Genomic DNA, 15,039 nt, shown 5'->3' on the forward strand with positions numbered 1-15,039 from the left:
TGTGTGGAGTTTCTCTTGAGTACAGACACCTGCTTCACAGTTACTGCCCAGGGGTTAAGTGAAGGAATCTGTGTACATTATTGCTATTTTGGTGGTAAGTTACATTTGTCTCCTATACAGTACTATTTCTTCTGCTAGCTTTAATACAGTTACCTTGATATAGTGCATAGTTTTATATTGTGCTATAATCTACTAGTAGGTCTTTAATTTTCTACTGTGTAGTAAGTAATTCTGATTAGGATCGTTCATCTGTTGTCTCTGTGTAATAAATAACTAATTTTTATAAATAGATCTGATTTGCCATCGTTAGAATTTGCAGTCCAGAGTGATCCCTTACATTTAAACTGTTACCAAATTCTGAGGCCAAGGCAGGGCTTGTCTGAAGCTTCCACTCATCACAGAAAACTTCCTATGGTGTCATTATCACTCAGGAGCCCATAGCCAAAACTGGATCCACCTCCAAAATTCCATACACCCAAGGACTGCTCCCAGACAAAAGCCAGATTCATTCTCTGTGAGGTAACCACCCCTGAAATTTTGATTCCGCCTCCAAAATTCATTATGTCCAAGAATTACTCCCAGACAAGAGCAGCAAGGACAGAAAGATCTTCCTGTGGGGCCAGGGTGCAGTTTTCAGTGCCTGGCTTCCCCCACTGGGCATTCCTTCCTGCCCCAAGAGCAGAAGAGACCAAACCCAGCAGGGCTGATCCCAGCTGAGTCCAACCCAGCTGAGGGAGAGCCCAGCTGCTGCAGAAAGGGCAGGAAGAGGCAGTGAAGTGCCAAAACTGCTGCTGTCACTGAGAGGGAGCAGGGAAACTGATACTGCAGGCCTGGAGCTCACCAGGCAATGCCAGCGCCTCCCCATCCACCATCAGAATTACTCCATAAGCTCCTGACATCCCAGTTTTTTAATTCCAGGGAGGAAGAGCCAAGAAAGCCTCACCACCACCTTGTCTCTGTCCTCCTGGGCCACAAGAGCTGCTAAGGGAAGCAGCAGCCATTTTCTCTTTGTTACAAGGGAACTACTAAACACCTTGATTTTTGCTGGTTAAAACATTTTCCTTTATTTTGTACAAATTTCTTTCCATCCTGTATGTCTCATTCCATTGCTTTATGATTTTATTTTTTAACAAATTGTTATTTTTAAGTCATCATCTCTGATTTACTGTCCCTCCCTTGACAGCAGGAGGGGGAGGGCAGTGGCTTGTTTGGAGCTGAGCTCCATTTGTTGTTGAAACCACCACAGACACCTTTTGGGGGTGGAAGTGCCCTGTGACCCCCTCATCCTCCTCACCCCTGCTCTTCCACTGCACCATTGCCCACCCCCCAGTCTGACATTCAGATGTCCCAACAGAAATAATCTCACCCCAACCTCCCAAAGAGGCACAAAACAAGGGAAACAGCTCTGACCAGCAGATCATTATTTTTAATAATGCCATTCAAAATTAAGAAACCTCCCCTGCAAGAACAAGGGGAGGTATCCCCACCCCCAGCAGCTCCAGTCCTTGCACTGCTGCTGCACATCACTCTTGCTTGGTCAGAAAAAATGGAACTGAAGTGTAAAACTTTAAAGAGTAAAATGAGGAATAAATCTCAGTAATTCACTTTATCCCGAGGAGAGAGGTGTGTGTGGTTATACACACCCAGTAAAAATACTCCTATGACAAAGGTCTTTGATTGTCCTTTTGCATTAACTGAACTTGCACAGCTGTAAACTGGTACCAATAAATTTTCCATCCCCAAAATACACGGTTTTATCCTGATTAAGGGTTTTTGTGTTACAGAGTTAGGAGGGACATCTGCACTTGGCCAGCTGCACTGCCCAAGAGGGATGCTGCTGGGACACACACACTGGAAGTGAGACCATTAATGCAGAATCAATGCCAGCCACGTTTGGAAGATGTGCTGCACTGGAGTCTCTTTCCAACCAAAGTCAAAACTACACACAGGAGTCTTGGGTTGCTGTTGATAATTGCTGCCCTGAGATGTGCAGGATGTCTCTGCTTCAGCCCATGCAACTGAAGAATGAGTCTGGACTCTTCAGTCTTGAGGTTGTTTATCAATTCTTATCTATAAAATTTTCCTTCTGCCCAGCCAAGATCTGCTCAGCAGGGCAGCCACAGGCACTCTGACCGCCCCCGAGGTGGGGTTGTCTTTTTATGCTACAAACTACATATAACATATTTACACTTAATTCCCAATACCCATCACCTCTGTTAGACAGTGAGCTTCTACTCTAAACCAATCCCAAAGTGCCAACATCACAGCAGAAAATGGAGACCAAGAAGAAGAAGAAGAAAGGCTGGACATGCCCAAATTCCTCCATCTTGTCCCCATAGCCCCATACCAAAAATCCTAAAATCTACATTTTCACCCTGTGATCATTTTGTTGTTACGCCATTCAAACTTGTGTGACTTTCACATCCTCATACAAAGTTGGCAACTTGTTCCAGGGGTCAAAATCAAATCCCCAGGTCCTCTGGGCAGCATGCCAGGGTCTCCGAGCCCCCTGACGGGGTCCTCAGCAGCTCTGGACACCCAGAGGGATGTGCTGAGTTCCAACAAAGGAGGGCAGCAGTTCCCCATCCCTCAGTGGAGCTTTCAGAGGGTAGAGGGGTCTGAAGCCACCCTCAACAGAAGCTGCATCAGCTGCCTGCACCATTCCTGCAGCTGGCAGGTTACCCTCCCACCCAGAATCACAGCAGACTCTGCAGAGGTTTTCCACAGCCCTGCCCTCAAAAGCTCCACAGCTTCTGCTCACCTGCTCTGACAGGATGCTGCAGCCACCATCACTTGTGGCACCAAAGTTACCAAAAGACAGAAAACTGCCACTGCACTTGTGAGAAGCCACCAGCCCTGAGCTCCTCCTCACCACGGCCCAGCTCAGCTCCAATCCTGCTCCAATTCCAAAGGCTGCTCACACAGCACCTGCAAAGCCAAAGGGAAATATTTAACACAGATGGCACACATTTCCCTGCTCTCAGACACTGACCCAGCCAGCAACCACAGAACCTTCTTGGAACCCCTTCTGTGTGGCTTTCCCCCTCCTCAACCCAAGGGAGATTCTTCCAGAACACAGCTGTGTGGGTGGCAATGGAGCTGTGGGATCTCTTGTGGCGTGAAAGCCATCACACACTGACCAGCAGCACCGAGACAGGGCCTCAGTGGGGAGGAGTGAAACAGTTCCCAAAAATGCTCTTGCTTCCCAGCAAAGGGCCTGAGGTTCTAAGAGCCAGGACAGGTGGGGCATCAGTGCTTCAAGGCTGCCAAGAGCCTGCCCTGGCTGCAGCAAAGCACGCAGAGAGGTGGGGTGAGGAGGAGAGAGAATGGTTTAGTGGCCTCAATGGCCAACAGGGATTGGACACCTGTCCTGCATTTCATTGTCTGCAGCTTGGAGAACTTCTGCCTGGAGCAGCAGGGAAAGAAGAAAGTGGCTGTAGGAAGAGGTGCTGGCACAGCCTGGGAGTGGGGACCTCCAGAGAAAGGGTTTTCACAGCACACACAGCAGTGAGAGGGCCCTGCACTGGTGCTCATGGGCTGCTCATCTGGGTGTGTGTAAGGGGAAAATGTGAACAGAAGAAGGCCCTGGGGCCCCTTCCCCACCAGAGGCAGCTGTCTGAGGAACAGGGGCCCAGGGAAGCTGCCAAAGCTTCCTGCAGTGCTGGAAATGCCAGCAGGTTTGTTTTGTTACTGGCTTTGCACCAGGGAGGTCAGGACATGTCCTGATCCACTGTCAGCAGAAAGCTGCAGCCTGTCATGGGGAGGTGGCTGTGAGTGGGTGTAGTTAAGCAGAGCATCCCCAGTGCACAGAGAGTTTCCCAGCCTGTGCACCTGATTCTTGAGGAATTTAACCCTCATCCTCCTCCCTGCACTCCACCCTCATGGCTTTACAAGCCCACCATGGACCTGGGCAGGCTGGTGGGTCAGAGAACAGCATCAACAGGACAAGGCAGCAGCTATGACATCTTCTATCAAATCAGGTTTGTGGCATCACCAGAGCAATCTCTGTCCCACAGGGCAGGCAGCACCTGGAGGGGACCCTGAGATATGACACCCTGCAGAAAACTGCAGCAGGCAAATGGGAGCTGGAGGCAGCACAGGGGGCAGAGCCCCACAGCCAGGCCCCTCTGGGCACTAACACACTGCACTGCTCAGATTGCTGCAGCTGCACAGGAGAGAGAGGGGCTGGACAAGGCAGTTTGGGACTTCTGGTTGTTCTTTTTTCTGTTTGCTTGTTTCTCCATTCGAACACAGAGGACACCTCACAGCTGCTGCTGCAGCCACCGAATCCTTTGCCAAGAGGGCTGAAGCACCACGCAGGCAGCACCTGGCGGGGGATGGATCCTGACCCAGCCGCTGTTCTTGGGGGTTCGGGGGTGTCCTTTCCCGAGCTCTGGGCTGCTGCTGCTAGCACTGGACTCTGCTCAGTTCTTTTTGCTCTTGGGGGTGTCATACTTCCTCTTGCTCGAGTACCAGAGCAGCAGGGGGATCCCAATGGAAGGCAGGGTCATCACACCAAATGCCGCCCAGTCCAGCTAGAGGGAGAAATTGTTAAGAGAAAAGTCAAAACAATCCAGGCCAGGGGACTCTTAGAGCAATGAGGTCAGAGGAGGAGAGGGAGGAGAGACCTCACACTGTCTGCAGCTTCCTCACATGGGGAAGCAGAGGGGCAGGCACCGACCTCTGCCCTCAGTGACCAGTAACAGAACCCAAGGGAGCGCCTGCAGCTGTGTCAGGACAGCCAGCATTAAAGGCTGGATATTCAGAAAAGGTTCTTTCTCCCAGAGGATGCTCTCCCAGGCACTGCAAGAGGCTCCCCAGGGAAGTGGTCACAGCACCGAGCTTGACAGGAGGTCAAGGAGTTTGGACAGGGCTGACAGGCACATGCTTGGGATTCCTGGGGTTGTCCTCTGCAGGGCCAGGAGTTGGACTCCACAATCCTTGTGGGTCCCTTCCAGCCTGGTTGGTTCTAAGATTCTACTCGCAGATTCTCTGCCTCAAATGCCACAGTGCAGCTCCTTCACAGAGGGAGCTGGGATGGAAACTCAGCTGCTTCTGTGAGAGTTCTCTGGAGAACTGACAGGAACTAACTCCAAACCCATTCTGGAGCTCTCCAGGTGACTGCAGGGCAAGTCACACACACCATGTGCAAGCAGGAAGCCACCACACCGGGCTGCAGCTGCCCGGTGCACTTTTCCATTGTCCATTGAAAGGTACTCACGAAAGTGAGGGGAGAACCTCCTGTCGAAATCACGCTGAGCCAGGATTCCTCCCTGCCCAGGAGCACTGGTGAAGCCAACCTGGAAAAGGCAGGGAAAAGACAGGGAAAAGGCAGGGAAAAGACAGGCTTTACCACCTCTCCTGCTCGCTCCAGAACTGGGCAGGGTGAGAGCAACACAGACATGCATCACCTCGACCGTGCAGCTCCGGGAGCATGGTCAGGTGTGTCTGCAGGTGTCACAGACACATTTTATGAAAAATCCTTTCCTTAGGATCTTTTCTCCTGAGAAGCCTCAGAAACCAAATGTAAACAGTGATTATCTGCTGCTGTGGAATGCAACAGGTGCATCTGTGATTGGTCTCATGTGGTTGTTTCTAATTAATGGCCAATCACAGTCAGCTGTTATCACAAGCCTTTGTTATCATTCTTTCTTTTTCTATTCTTAGCTAGCCTTCTGATGAAATCCCTTCTTCTATTCTTTTAGTATAGTTTTAACATAATATATATCATAAAATAATAAATCAAGCCTTCTGAAACATGGAGTCAGATCCTCATCTCTCCCCTCAACCTGAGACTCCTGTGAGCACGGTCACACTGGAAGGAATTTCAGGGACAGCAGATGAATACAGGATGAAGCTGCAGGATGCTCAGAGACAAGAAAGAGAGTTGGGAGAAATTTCAAAACATGAAAAGATGCGGAGCAATCCTGTCCCACTTGACGTTGAGCATGCCAGAGACAATGCCCAAATCTTCTGGGGGGAAGGAATCATCCGACAGCTCCACGTCTAGGGCAGCACTGAACACAACAAACAGACCCAGCTGCTCCTCCACGTGTGTGTGAGGAGCAAAATCCGTCTAGAGGAGAGTCCTGAGGCCTTTCTCCCACCTGAGGAAATCTGCCTGAGAGATCCGGGCACAGGGGAGCTCTGGGGGCTTCCTGCAGGGCTGGAAACACCAGAAGGATTCTTATGGTGCTGGCTTTGCACCAGGGAGGTCGGGACACGTCTTGTTCGACTCTTCGGGCAGTGAGTCAAGCAGGGAGTCCTGAGCGCAGCAAGGGAGACCCTGGGGTTCTGTGCGCCTGATTCTTGAGGAACTGAGCCCTGCTCCTTCTCCTTCACTCCTTCCTCACTGCTTTACACATCCCCCGCGGACCTGCGCAGGCTGCTCGCGTGGCCAGAGCTACCTGTCGTGCCGAGATACACCTGCTGCTCTTCTACAGAGCCTTCCCTACTAGAGCCCGGCCCAGCACGGCGCCATGAGCTGAGGAATTGATGAATTAGTGCCACCCCTCCGAAGCTGATGCTCCAGGCAGGAGGTTTTCCTTTCCTGCAGCAGATGGGGATGGCTCATGCTCTAATTACAGGATCTAGTCTGGATGGGGCAGCAGCAACTAAAAGCACCAACTATAACTAAAAGCAGCGCCCGCCGCTACTTCCGCCATAACTGTGCAACAGGGCAGCGCAGGAAGCGCGCTCTGCGCAGGCGCGGAGTCCCTGCGTGCGCACAGCACTCCATTTCCCAGGGGGCATAGGGCTTGCCTGAGTCGCGGTTCGCGTGCGTCATTTCCGCCGCGGTGGCGCTGACTGGTCTTTGCGGCGTTGGCGGCGGCAGAGACGGTGAGGGGCAGGAGACTCGGGGCGGTTGGAAGCCGTGTCCTCGGCCCCCGGGACGGGTGTGTAGGAGAGGATCGCTCGTGGGCTCTGAGGGGCCAGGAAGGACCGGCTGGAGCGTCAGAGCCGGGGTCTGCCGCGGGCAGCGTGCGTGAAACCGGACGATTCCCTGTTTGGGAGGGTCCTGGAGCCCCTCTGGGCTTCGTGAGTGGGCAGGAGCAGCCTGGGCTGCATGCGCGGCTGTGCGGCTGCAGCAGGGCACAACTGGGGGGAAGGAAGTGGCTTCTGGCGCCCGTGCTGGGACGGGCTGGGCAGGCGGGTCCGTGCCAGGCCCGGGAGGTTCAGCGAGGCCAATGGCAGGTGCTGCACCTGCCTTAGGGCAACCCGAAACACAAACAGGCTGGGGGAGAATGGACGGAGAGCAGCCCTGGGAAGGATGTGGGGGCATGGGACGTTGACAAGAAGCTCAGCACGCTGTGGCAACGTGCACTGGGAGCTCAGAAAGCCAACACTGCCCTGGGCTCATCGCCAACAGCGTGGGCAGCATGTGAGGGGGGGATTCTGCCCCTCTCCTCTGCTGAGACCCTCCCCTGCAGAGCTGCTCCAGCTCTGGGCTCCCCAGCCCAGGGAGGACAAGGAGCTGCTGCAGTGAGTCCAGGGGAGACCACAGAGATGATCCAGGGGCTGCAGCCCCTCTGCTCTGGACACAGGCTGGGAGAGCTGGGGGTGTTGAGCTTAGAGCAGTAAAGGCTCCAGGGAGACCTCAGAGCTCCTTCCAGGGCTTAAAGAGGCTCCAATAGAGTTGGAGAGGGATTTTGGATAAGGGCCTGGAGTGATAAAACCAGGCTTTCCACTGCCAGAGGGCAGAGTTAGATGGGATATTGGGAAGAAATTGGTGCCTGTGAGGGAGGTGAGTCACTGGCACAGGTTGTCCAGAGAAGCTGTGGCTGCCCCATATCCCTGGAAGTATCGAAGGCCAGGTTGGATGGGGCTTGGAACGACCTGGGCTAGTGGAAGATGTCCTTGCCCATGACAGGGGGGTGCAATTGCATAGTCTTTACAGTCCTGTCCAACCCCAGCCACCCTGTGACTGTGGAAGGCAGAGGCCCTGATATTGAAGCACTTTTTGCATTTAAAAGCCCCATCAAGTTTGCTCACTGGTCGCATCTGTAATGTTCCTGTTGTCTCCTTGTCCTCTCAGCTGGGTGGCTGCAGAGGAGCTGGGTTTGGATAAGTCAGAACACGTGGCCTGAAGCAGGGACTTGTGCAGAGAACCATAAAAGCCACTGGAGGGAGTTGGTGGTTCTCAGTGGCTGGAAATAGGGAAGAATAATGTTGGAATTCCTCCTTCTTTCCTCCTTCTTTCCCCTCTTTCCCCCTTTTTTCCCCCTTCTTTCCCCTTCTTTCCTCCTTCTTTCCTCCTTCTTTCCTCCTTCTTCCCCTTCTTTCCCCTTCTTTCCTCCTTCTTTCCTCCTTCTTTTCCCCTTCTTTCTTCTCTTCTTTTCCTTCTTTCCTCCTTCTTTCCCCTTCTTTCTCCTTCTTTCTCCTTCTTTCTCCTTCTTTCCTCCTTCTTTCCTCCTTCTTTCTCCTTCTTTCCTCCTTCTTTCCTCCTTCTTTCCTCCTTCTTTCCTCCTTCTTTCCTCCTTCTTTTCCTTCTTTCTCCTTCTTTCCTTCTTTCCTCCTTCTTTCCTCCTTCTTTCCTTCTTTCTCCTTCTTTCCTCCTTCTTTCCTCCTTCTTTCCTCCTTCTTTCCTCCTTCTTTCCTCCTTCTTTCCTCCTTCTTTCCTCCTTCTTTCCTCCTTCTTTCCTCCTTCTTTCCTCCTTCTTTCCTCCTTCTTTCCTCCTTCTTTCCTCCTTCTTTCCTCCTTCTTTCCTCCTTCTTTCCTCCTTCTTTCCTCCTTCTTTCCTCCTTCTTTCCTCCTTCTTTCCTCCTTCTTTCCTCCTTCTTTCCTCCTTCTTTCCTCCTTCTTTCCTCCTTCTTTCCTCCTTCTTTTCCTCCTTCTTTCCTCCTTCTTTCCTCCTTCTTTCCTCCTTCTTTCCTCCTTCTTTCCTCCTTCTTTCCTCCTTCTTTCCTCCTTCTTTCCTCCTTCTTTCCTCCTTCTTTCCTCCTTCTTTCCTCCTTCTTTCCTCCTTCTTTCCTCCTTCTTTCCTCCTTCTTTCCTCCTTCTTTCCTCCTTCTTTTCCTCCTTCTTTCCTCCTTCTTTCCTCCTTCTTTCCTCCTTCTTTCCTCCTTCTTTCCTCCTTCTTTCCTCCTTCTTTCCTCCTTCTTTCCTCCTTCTTTCCTCCTTCTTTCCTCCTTCTTTCCTCCTTCTTTCCTCCTTCTTTCCTCCTTCTTTCCTCCTTCTTTCCTCCTTCTTTCCTCCTTCTTTCCTCCTTCTTTCCTCCTTCTTTCCTCCTTCTTTCCTCCTTCTTTCCTCCTTCTTTCCTCCTTCTTTCCTCCTTCTTTCCTCCTTCTTTCCTCCTTCTTTCCTCCTTCTTTCCTCCTTCTTTCCCCTTCCTTCTTTCCTCCTTCTTTCCTCCTTCTTTCCTCCTTCTTTCCTCCTTCTTTCCTCCTTCTTTCCTCCTTCTTTCCTCCTTCTTTCCTCCTTCTTTCCTCCTTCTTTCCTCCTTCTTTCCTCCTTCTTTCCTCCTTCTTTCCTCCTTCTTTCCTCCTTCTTTCCTCCTTCCCTTCTTTCCTCCTTCTTTCCTCCTTCTTTCCTCCTTCTTTCCTCCTTCTTTCCTCCTTCTTTCCTCCTTCTTTCCTCCTTCTTTCCTCCTTCTTTCCTCCTTCTTTCCTCCTTCTTTCCTCCTTCTTTCCTCCTTCTTTCCTCCTTCTCTTAATGTTATAATAATAATAATAATAATAATAATAATAATAATAATGTGCTTTCTAAGAACTAATTCTGTTGTCTAAAACAGTGCTGGAAAGTTGCCAGGCTTTGCAAGGGCAATTAACCATTAGTTGCTAAAACTGATGAAGTTGTTAATTACCAAAGCTTTTGCTCTGGAAGTTACTAGAAGAGGCTTACTGATCTGCAAGCTTTGCCCATTATTAAGATGTGCAGGGCCAGGGCTTGGACGTGATGATCCTTTTGGGTCCCTTTCAACTCAGGATGTTTCATGATTCTGTAAAAGGGAGTGGTACTGGCCAGGGCTTTGAAAGGGGACAAGACCATGAACTTTTCTTCCATGGCTGCACATCTGGGACACTGCTGTGCCATTTTTTACATCCCCACAGGCAAGTTCAGAGATTTCAGATGTCTTTCTTTGTGTTTCTAGATGAAGCTCCCTCTTCTTGCCGTGTTTGCTCTGGTGTCTGTGGCTCACTGCGAGGATGGTGCCAGGCTCCTGGCCTCCAAATCCCTGTTAAACAGATATGCAGTGGAGGGCAAGGACTTGACTTTGCAGTACAACATCTACAACGTTGGCTCCAGGTAAGCCCTGTCCAGGTTTCAGTACTGACCACGAGCAAATGTTCTCCGTGTGGCTGCAGGGTTGGCAAGGCAATTTCTGAGCTCCGTGATGTGCTGTTGCTTTTTGCTCCCTCTAACTCTGAGCTTTCCAGCAATGCCTGAAGGATTGATCCTGAAATTTGCCTATTCCTTCCTCTTCCCTGCTTTCACCTCATGGCTGCTCAGTCTAGCATGGTATAGTTCCTGTGGTGTCCTGTGACACTGTTCCCCATGCATGCAGCTCCCTTTCTTGGCTTTGTAAGCTGTTTTTCACATTTATTCTTTTTAATGAAAATTCCTTTTTGCTATCAGGACCTAACTAAGGACCTGTCAAAGATAAAACAGAACTTCCACCATGCTGGTAAAAAGCTTCATTTGCAGAATGAAAAGCTGACTGAACAAATGCAGGACACTGTTAAAGGGCTTTGACGTTTTGGTTTTTTAGATTTTTTTTTAAGGCAGAATAATGCATACTGAGTGCAGTACTGCTAACAGAAGAATATATGGTGCTGTCATGTTGAATTGATACAACATTAATGAGATCCTGTAATTTTATATGTGGGATTTGGTTATTATTTAGGCCAGCATGTGTATCCATGGGATGGTATCTGAAGTTCAGCAAACTGCCAAATTGTGTTGTGGAAAAAATGGTGGTTTTCCTGTCCTTGTGTTTGTTTCTCTCAGCTTTGCCTTCCTCCCTCTGCAGTCTCCCTGTAAGATACCTCAACTCTCCTCCCTGTCTTCTACTGGTGACATTTCATCTCTGAAAGATCAATTCTTCCATTTGGTCAAGATGGAACTGTCAGGCTGCAGAGCCTGTGAGCAGATGGCAAAGCTTAAGATTCCTGTCTCATCCCTGTCTTTGTTGTATTCAGTGCTGCCCTAGACGTGGAGCTGTCGGATGATTCCTTCCCCCCAGAAGATTTTGGCATCGTCTCTGGCATGCTCAATGTCAAGTGGGACAGGATTGCTCCGTATCTTTTCATGTTTTGACATTTCTGCCAACTCTCTTTCTTGTCCCTGAGCATCCTGCAGCTTCATCCTGTATTCATCTGCCGTCCCTGAAATTCCTTCCAGAGCCTGGACTGGGTGCCAGATCCAAACCCCTCCTCTTCTGGATGGTGCAGTGTAAAAACAAAGTTCCTTGCAGACAGGACCAGGTCCTGGGGTAGTTCCTGTGCCTGTGGAGGAGCAGCTGGGTCAGCCTTGGCTGGGTCTGGCTGTCTGTGACCATGAGCACTCAGATCTGTCAGCAACACTGACTTTTTTCCCTGGCTCCTGGTTGCTCTTTCCCATCTCCTCACTTTTCTTCTTGGGCTGAAATACAACAGTGTTCCTTAACATCCAACTCCCAGAGCCAGCAATGTGTCCCACACCGTGGTTCTGCGGCCTCTCAAGGCTGGGTACTTCAACTTCACCTCTGCCACCATCACGTACCTGGCACAGGAGGGTGCCCAGGTGGTGGTAAGTGCCTGATTCATGGGATCCCTGCATGTGGTGGTGTTCACAGGGGTTTTAGGATGAGGGAAGAGATGAGGATCTGACTCCATGTTTCAGAAGGCTTGATTTATTATTTTATGATATATATTATGTTAAAACTATACTAAAAGAATAGAAGAAAGGATTTCATCAGAAGGCTAGCTAAGAATAGAAAAAGAAAGAATGATAATAAAGGCTTCTGATAACAGCTGACTGTGATTGGCCATTAATTAGAAACAACCACATGAGACCAATCACAGATGCACCTGTTGCATTCCACAGCAGCAGATAATCACTGTTTACATTTGGTTTCTGAGGCTTCTCAGGAGAAAAGATCCTAAGGAAAGGATTTTTCATAAAATGTGTCTGTGACACCTGCAGACACACCTGACCCTGCTCCCGGAGCTGCATGGTCGAGGTGATGCATGTCTGTGTTGCTCTCACCCTGCCCAGTTCTGGAGCGAGCAGGAGAGGTGGCAAAGCCTGTCTTTTCCCTGCCTTTTCCAGGTTGGCTTCACCAGTGCTCCTGGGCAGGGAGGAATCCTGGCTCAGCGTGATTTCGACAGGAGGTTCTCCCCTCACTTTGTGAGTACCTTTCAATGGACAATGGAAAAGTGCACCGGGCAGCTGCAGCCCAGTGTGGTGGCTTCCTGCTTGCACATGGTGTGTGTGACTTGCCCTGCAGTCACCTGGAGAGCTCCAGAAGGGGGTTGGAGTTAGTTCCTGGCGGTTCTCCAGAGAACTCTCACAGAAGCAGCTGAGTTTCCATCCCAGCTCCCTCTGTGAAGGAGCTGCACTGTGGCATTTGAGGCAGAGAATCTGCGAGTAGAATCTTAGAACCTCCTAGGCTGGAAGGGACCCACAAGGATTGTGGAGTCCAACTCCTGGCCCTGCAGAGGACAACCCCGGGAATCCCAAGCATGTGCCTGTCAGCCCTATCCAAACTCCTTGAGCTCGTGTCAAGCTCGGTGCTGTGACCACTTCCCTGGGGAGCCTCTTGCAGTGCCTGGGAGAACATCCTCTGGGAGAAAGAGCCTTTTCTGAATATCCAGCCTTTAATGCTGGCTGTCCTGACACAGCTGCAGGCGCTCCCTTGGGTTCTGTTACTGGTCACTGAGGGCAGAGGTCGGTGCCTGCCCCTCTGCTTCCCCATGTGAGGAAGCTGCAGACAGTGTGAGGTCTCTCCTCCCTCTCCTCCTCTGACCTCATTGCTCTAAGAGTCCCCTGGCCTGGATTGTTTTGACTTTTCTCTTAACAATTTCTCTCTCTAGCTGGACTGGGCGGCATTTGGTGTGATGACCCTGCCTTCCATTGGGATCCCCCTGCTGCTCTGGTACTCGAGCAAGAGGAAGTATGACACCCCCAAGAGCAAAAAGAACTGAGCAGAGTCCAGTGCTAGCAGTAGCAGCACAGAGCTCGGGAAAGGACACCCCCGAACCCCCAAGAACAGCGGCTGGGTCGGGATCCATCCCCCGCCAGGTGCTGCCTGCGTGGTGCTTCAGCCCTCTGGGCAAAGGATTCGGTGGCTGCAGCAGCAGCTGTGAAGTTTCCTCTGTGTTCGAATGGAGAAACAAGCAAACAGAAAAAAGAACAACCAGAAGTCCAAACTGCCTTGTCCAGCCCCTCTCTCTCCTGTGCAGCTGCAGCAATCTGAGCAGTGCAGTGTGTTAGTGCCCAGAGGGGCCTGGCTGTGGGGCTCTGCCCCCTGTGCTGCCTCCAGCTCCCATTTGCCTGCTGCCGTTTTCTGAAACACCTTTCCTCTCCTGTGAAAATTTAAAACGTTTAATAAAGGACAATAGGAAATAAGGACCATAGAGCAAAGGTTTTTATGGTTGGGTGCATCTTGACAATAAGCCAAGAGCACACTGCCACCTTCTGGGATACCCCTTAAATACATTTTCCCTTACATCAGCATATTCATAGACCCTTATGCATATCCATAAACTAGTTTACATATTCCAGGAACTAATTTACATGGCCTCTCCTTGGGTCTGTCTTTTTAGAGCATGCTTGTTTCTTGGCTGTGGTTTTGGCTCCTTCTCTTTATCACTTCCAGTTTTGGCCATGGCCCATATTTTCTTCAGACAGTGAGTGCTGATAGTTGGCATATCTGTCAGGTGTCCTCATCCCATGTTCATTGGATATCCCATCCAAGCAGGCATTTTAACTCGGGCATCCTTATATCAGCTATTTCACTACTATGTCTAAGCTTAATTAACAGAAATAAAAACTACATCTTTATAACAAAGTTACTTTAACATTACACATATAGAATCCATTTGAATATTTGCAAAAAGCCAATATTATAATATGTATCTATAACAGTATCATATCTCAGGGTCCCCTCCAGGTGCTGCCTGCCCTGTGGGACAGAGATGGCTCTGGTGACACCACAGACCAGATTTGACAGAGGATGTCACAGCTGCTGCTTTGCCCAAAAGGAGCACTAAGGGAGGTCCCTGTTGATGGTGTTCTCTGGGTGGCCATGATGTGTTTTGTTGAGCAGAGGGCTTTGTTCTTGCTGTTCTTTTTTGTTCTGCACATGGTTGAGGTATTGAGGATTTTGTAATAATATACAAGGAACACCATGACAGTGTGCATTGCACCTGCCCTTGGCCTCACTGAATCTCCTGGGCTTGGCATGGACCCGCCTGCCCAGCCTGTCCCAAACCTGTGTCTTGGTTTAGAGAAAATTCTAGGAGAAATATGCTTTAAAATGATTTTGTCAAAAGAGAGGGCTTCAGTAAGTCCCCTTTCTTCTGCCAATGAGATAAATGGATACCAGGGGATTAAAGTAAAAAAACCCCGTATTTATTAACAGAAAAAACCAGAAACTACAACAACAACAACAACAACAAAAAAAAAAAATTAAAAAATTTTGAAACTTACACCCCACCTCACCACGTGGCTGAGAGGCAGAGGTTGTGTCTGCCCTTCTTTGTCTATGAAGACAGAGCAGAAAAGTGTTCATAGAAGCTGGAACCTGTTGGATTTCTGGCGTGGGTCTTCTTGCAGCGGCTGAAGATTTAATTTTAATTTCCTTTCTCGAGTCGGTTCGGCTCCCTCAAGAGGCCTCGGGTTCGGGGCGGTCCCGCCAGCTCCCCCGAGCGGGGGAAAGAAAAAAGACAAGCAAGCCGGAATAGTTCAAAGAAAAAAAAAACAAAGCGCCGAGAGGATTCCCGGTACAGCCTCCAGGCTAGGGGAAGGCCGGGGAAAAAACCCTTTTGTTTCACTCCAGCAGCAAAAAACCCAACCCAATCCAACAAAAGGAACAATGAAGTCCCGTCCGCCCGGAG

The 15,039-nt window shown here is 50.1% G+C and overlaps 1 protein-coding gene across 2 annotated transcripts; it reads left to right on the forward strand.

The window, feature by feature from the left end:
* Positions 1-6,782: 6,782 nt before the first annotated feature.
* Positions 6,783-14,177, forward strand: LOC115913439 (translocon-associated protein subunit beta). Of its 2 annotated transcripts, none has more exons than XM_030965461.1 (6): positions 6,783-6,840; positions 10,092-10,246; positions 11,140-11,238; positions 11,620-11,728; positions 12,251-12,328; positions 13,015-13,544. In XM_030965461.1, the coding sequence occupies exons 2-6, from the start codon at positions 10,092-10,094 to the stop codon at positions 13,123-13,125; spliced, it is 552 nt and encodes a 183-aa protein (XP_030821321.1). In that variant the 5' UTR covers positions 6,783-6,840; the 3' UTR covers positions 13,126-13,544. The 2 variants fall into 2 exon arrangements, with proteins under 2 accessions (XP_030821321.1, XP_030821320.1); XM_030965460.1 differs by having other exon boundaries at positions 6,796-6,896; positions 13,015-14,177.
* Positions 14,178-15,039: the final 862 nt, after the last annotated feature.

This window comes from Camarhynchus parvulus, chromosome 25 (genome assembly GCF_901933205.1).
Source record: "Camarhynchus parvulus chromosome 25, STF_HiC, whole genome shotgun sequence".
NCBI lineage: Eukaryota > Metazoa > Chordata > Aves > Passeriformes > Thraupidae > Camarhynchus > Camarhynchus parvulus.

What these genes read in the sequence shown, in the direction of transcription:
- LOC115913439 (XM_030965461.1), top strand. Translation starts at nt 10,092, where the DNA reads ATGAAGCTCCCTCTTCTTGCCGTGTTTGCTCTGGTGTCTGTGGCTCAC. An exon ending in ATCTACAACGTTGGCTCCAG is followed by an intron (nt 10,247 to 11,139) that starts GTAAGCCCTGTC and finishes TGTTGTATTCAG; the next exon opens with TGCTGCCCTAGACGTGGAGC. An exon ending in AAGTGGGACAGGATTGCTCC is followed by an intron (nt 11,239 to 11,619) that starts GTATCTTTTCAT and finishes TCCAACTCCCAG; the next exon opens with AGCCAGCAATGTGTCCCACA.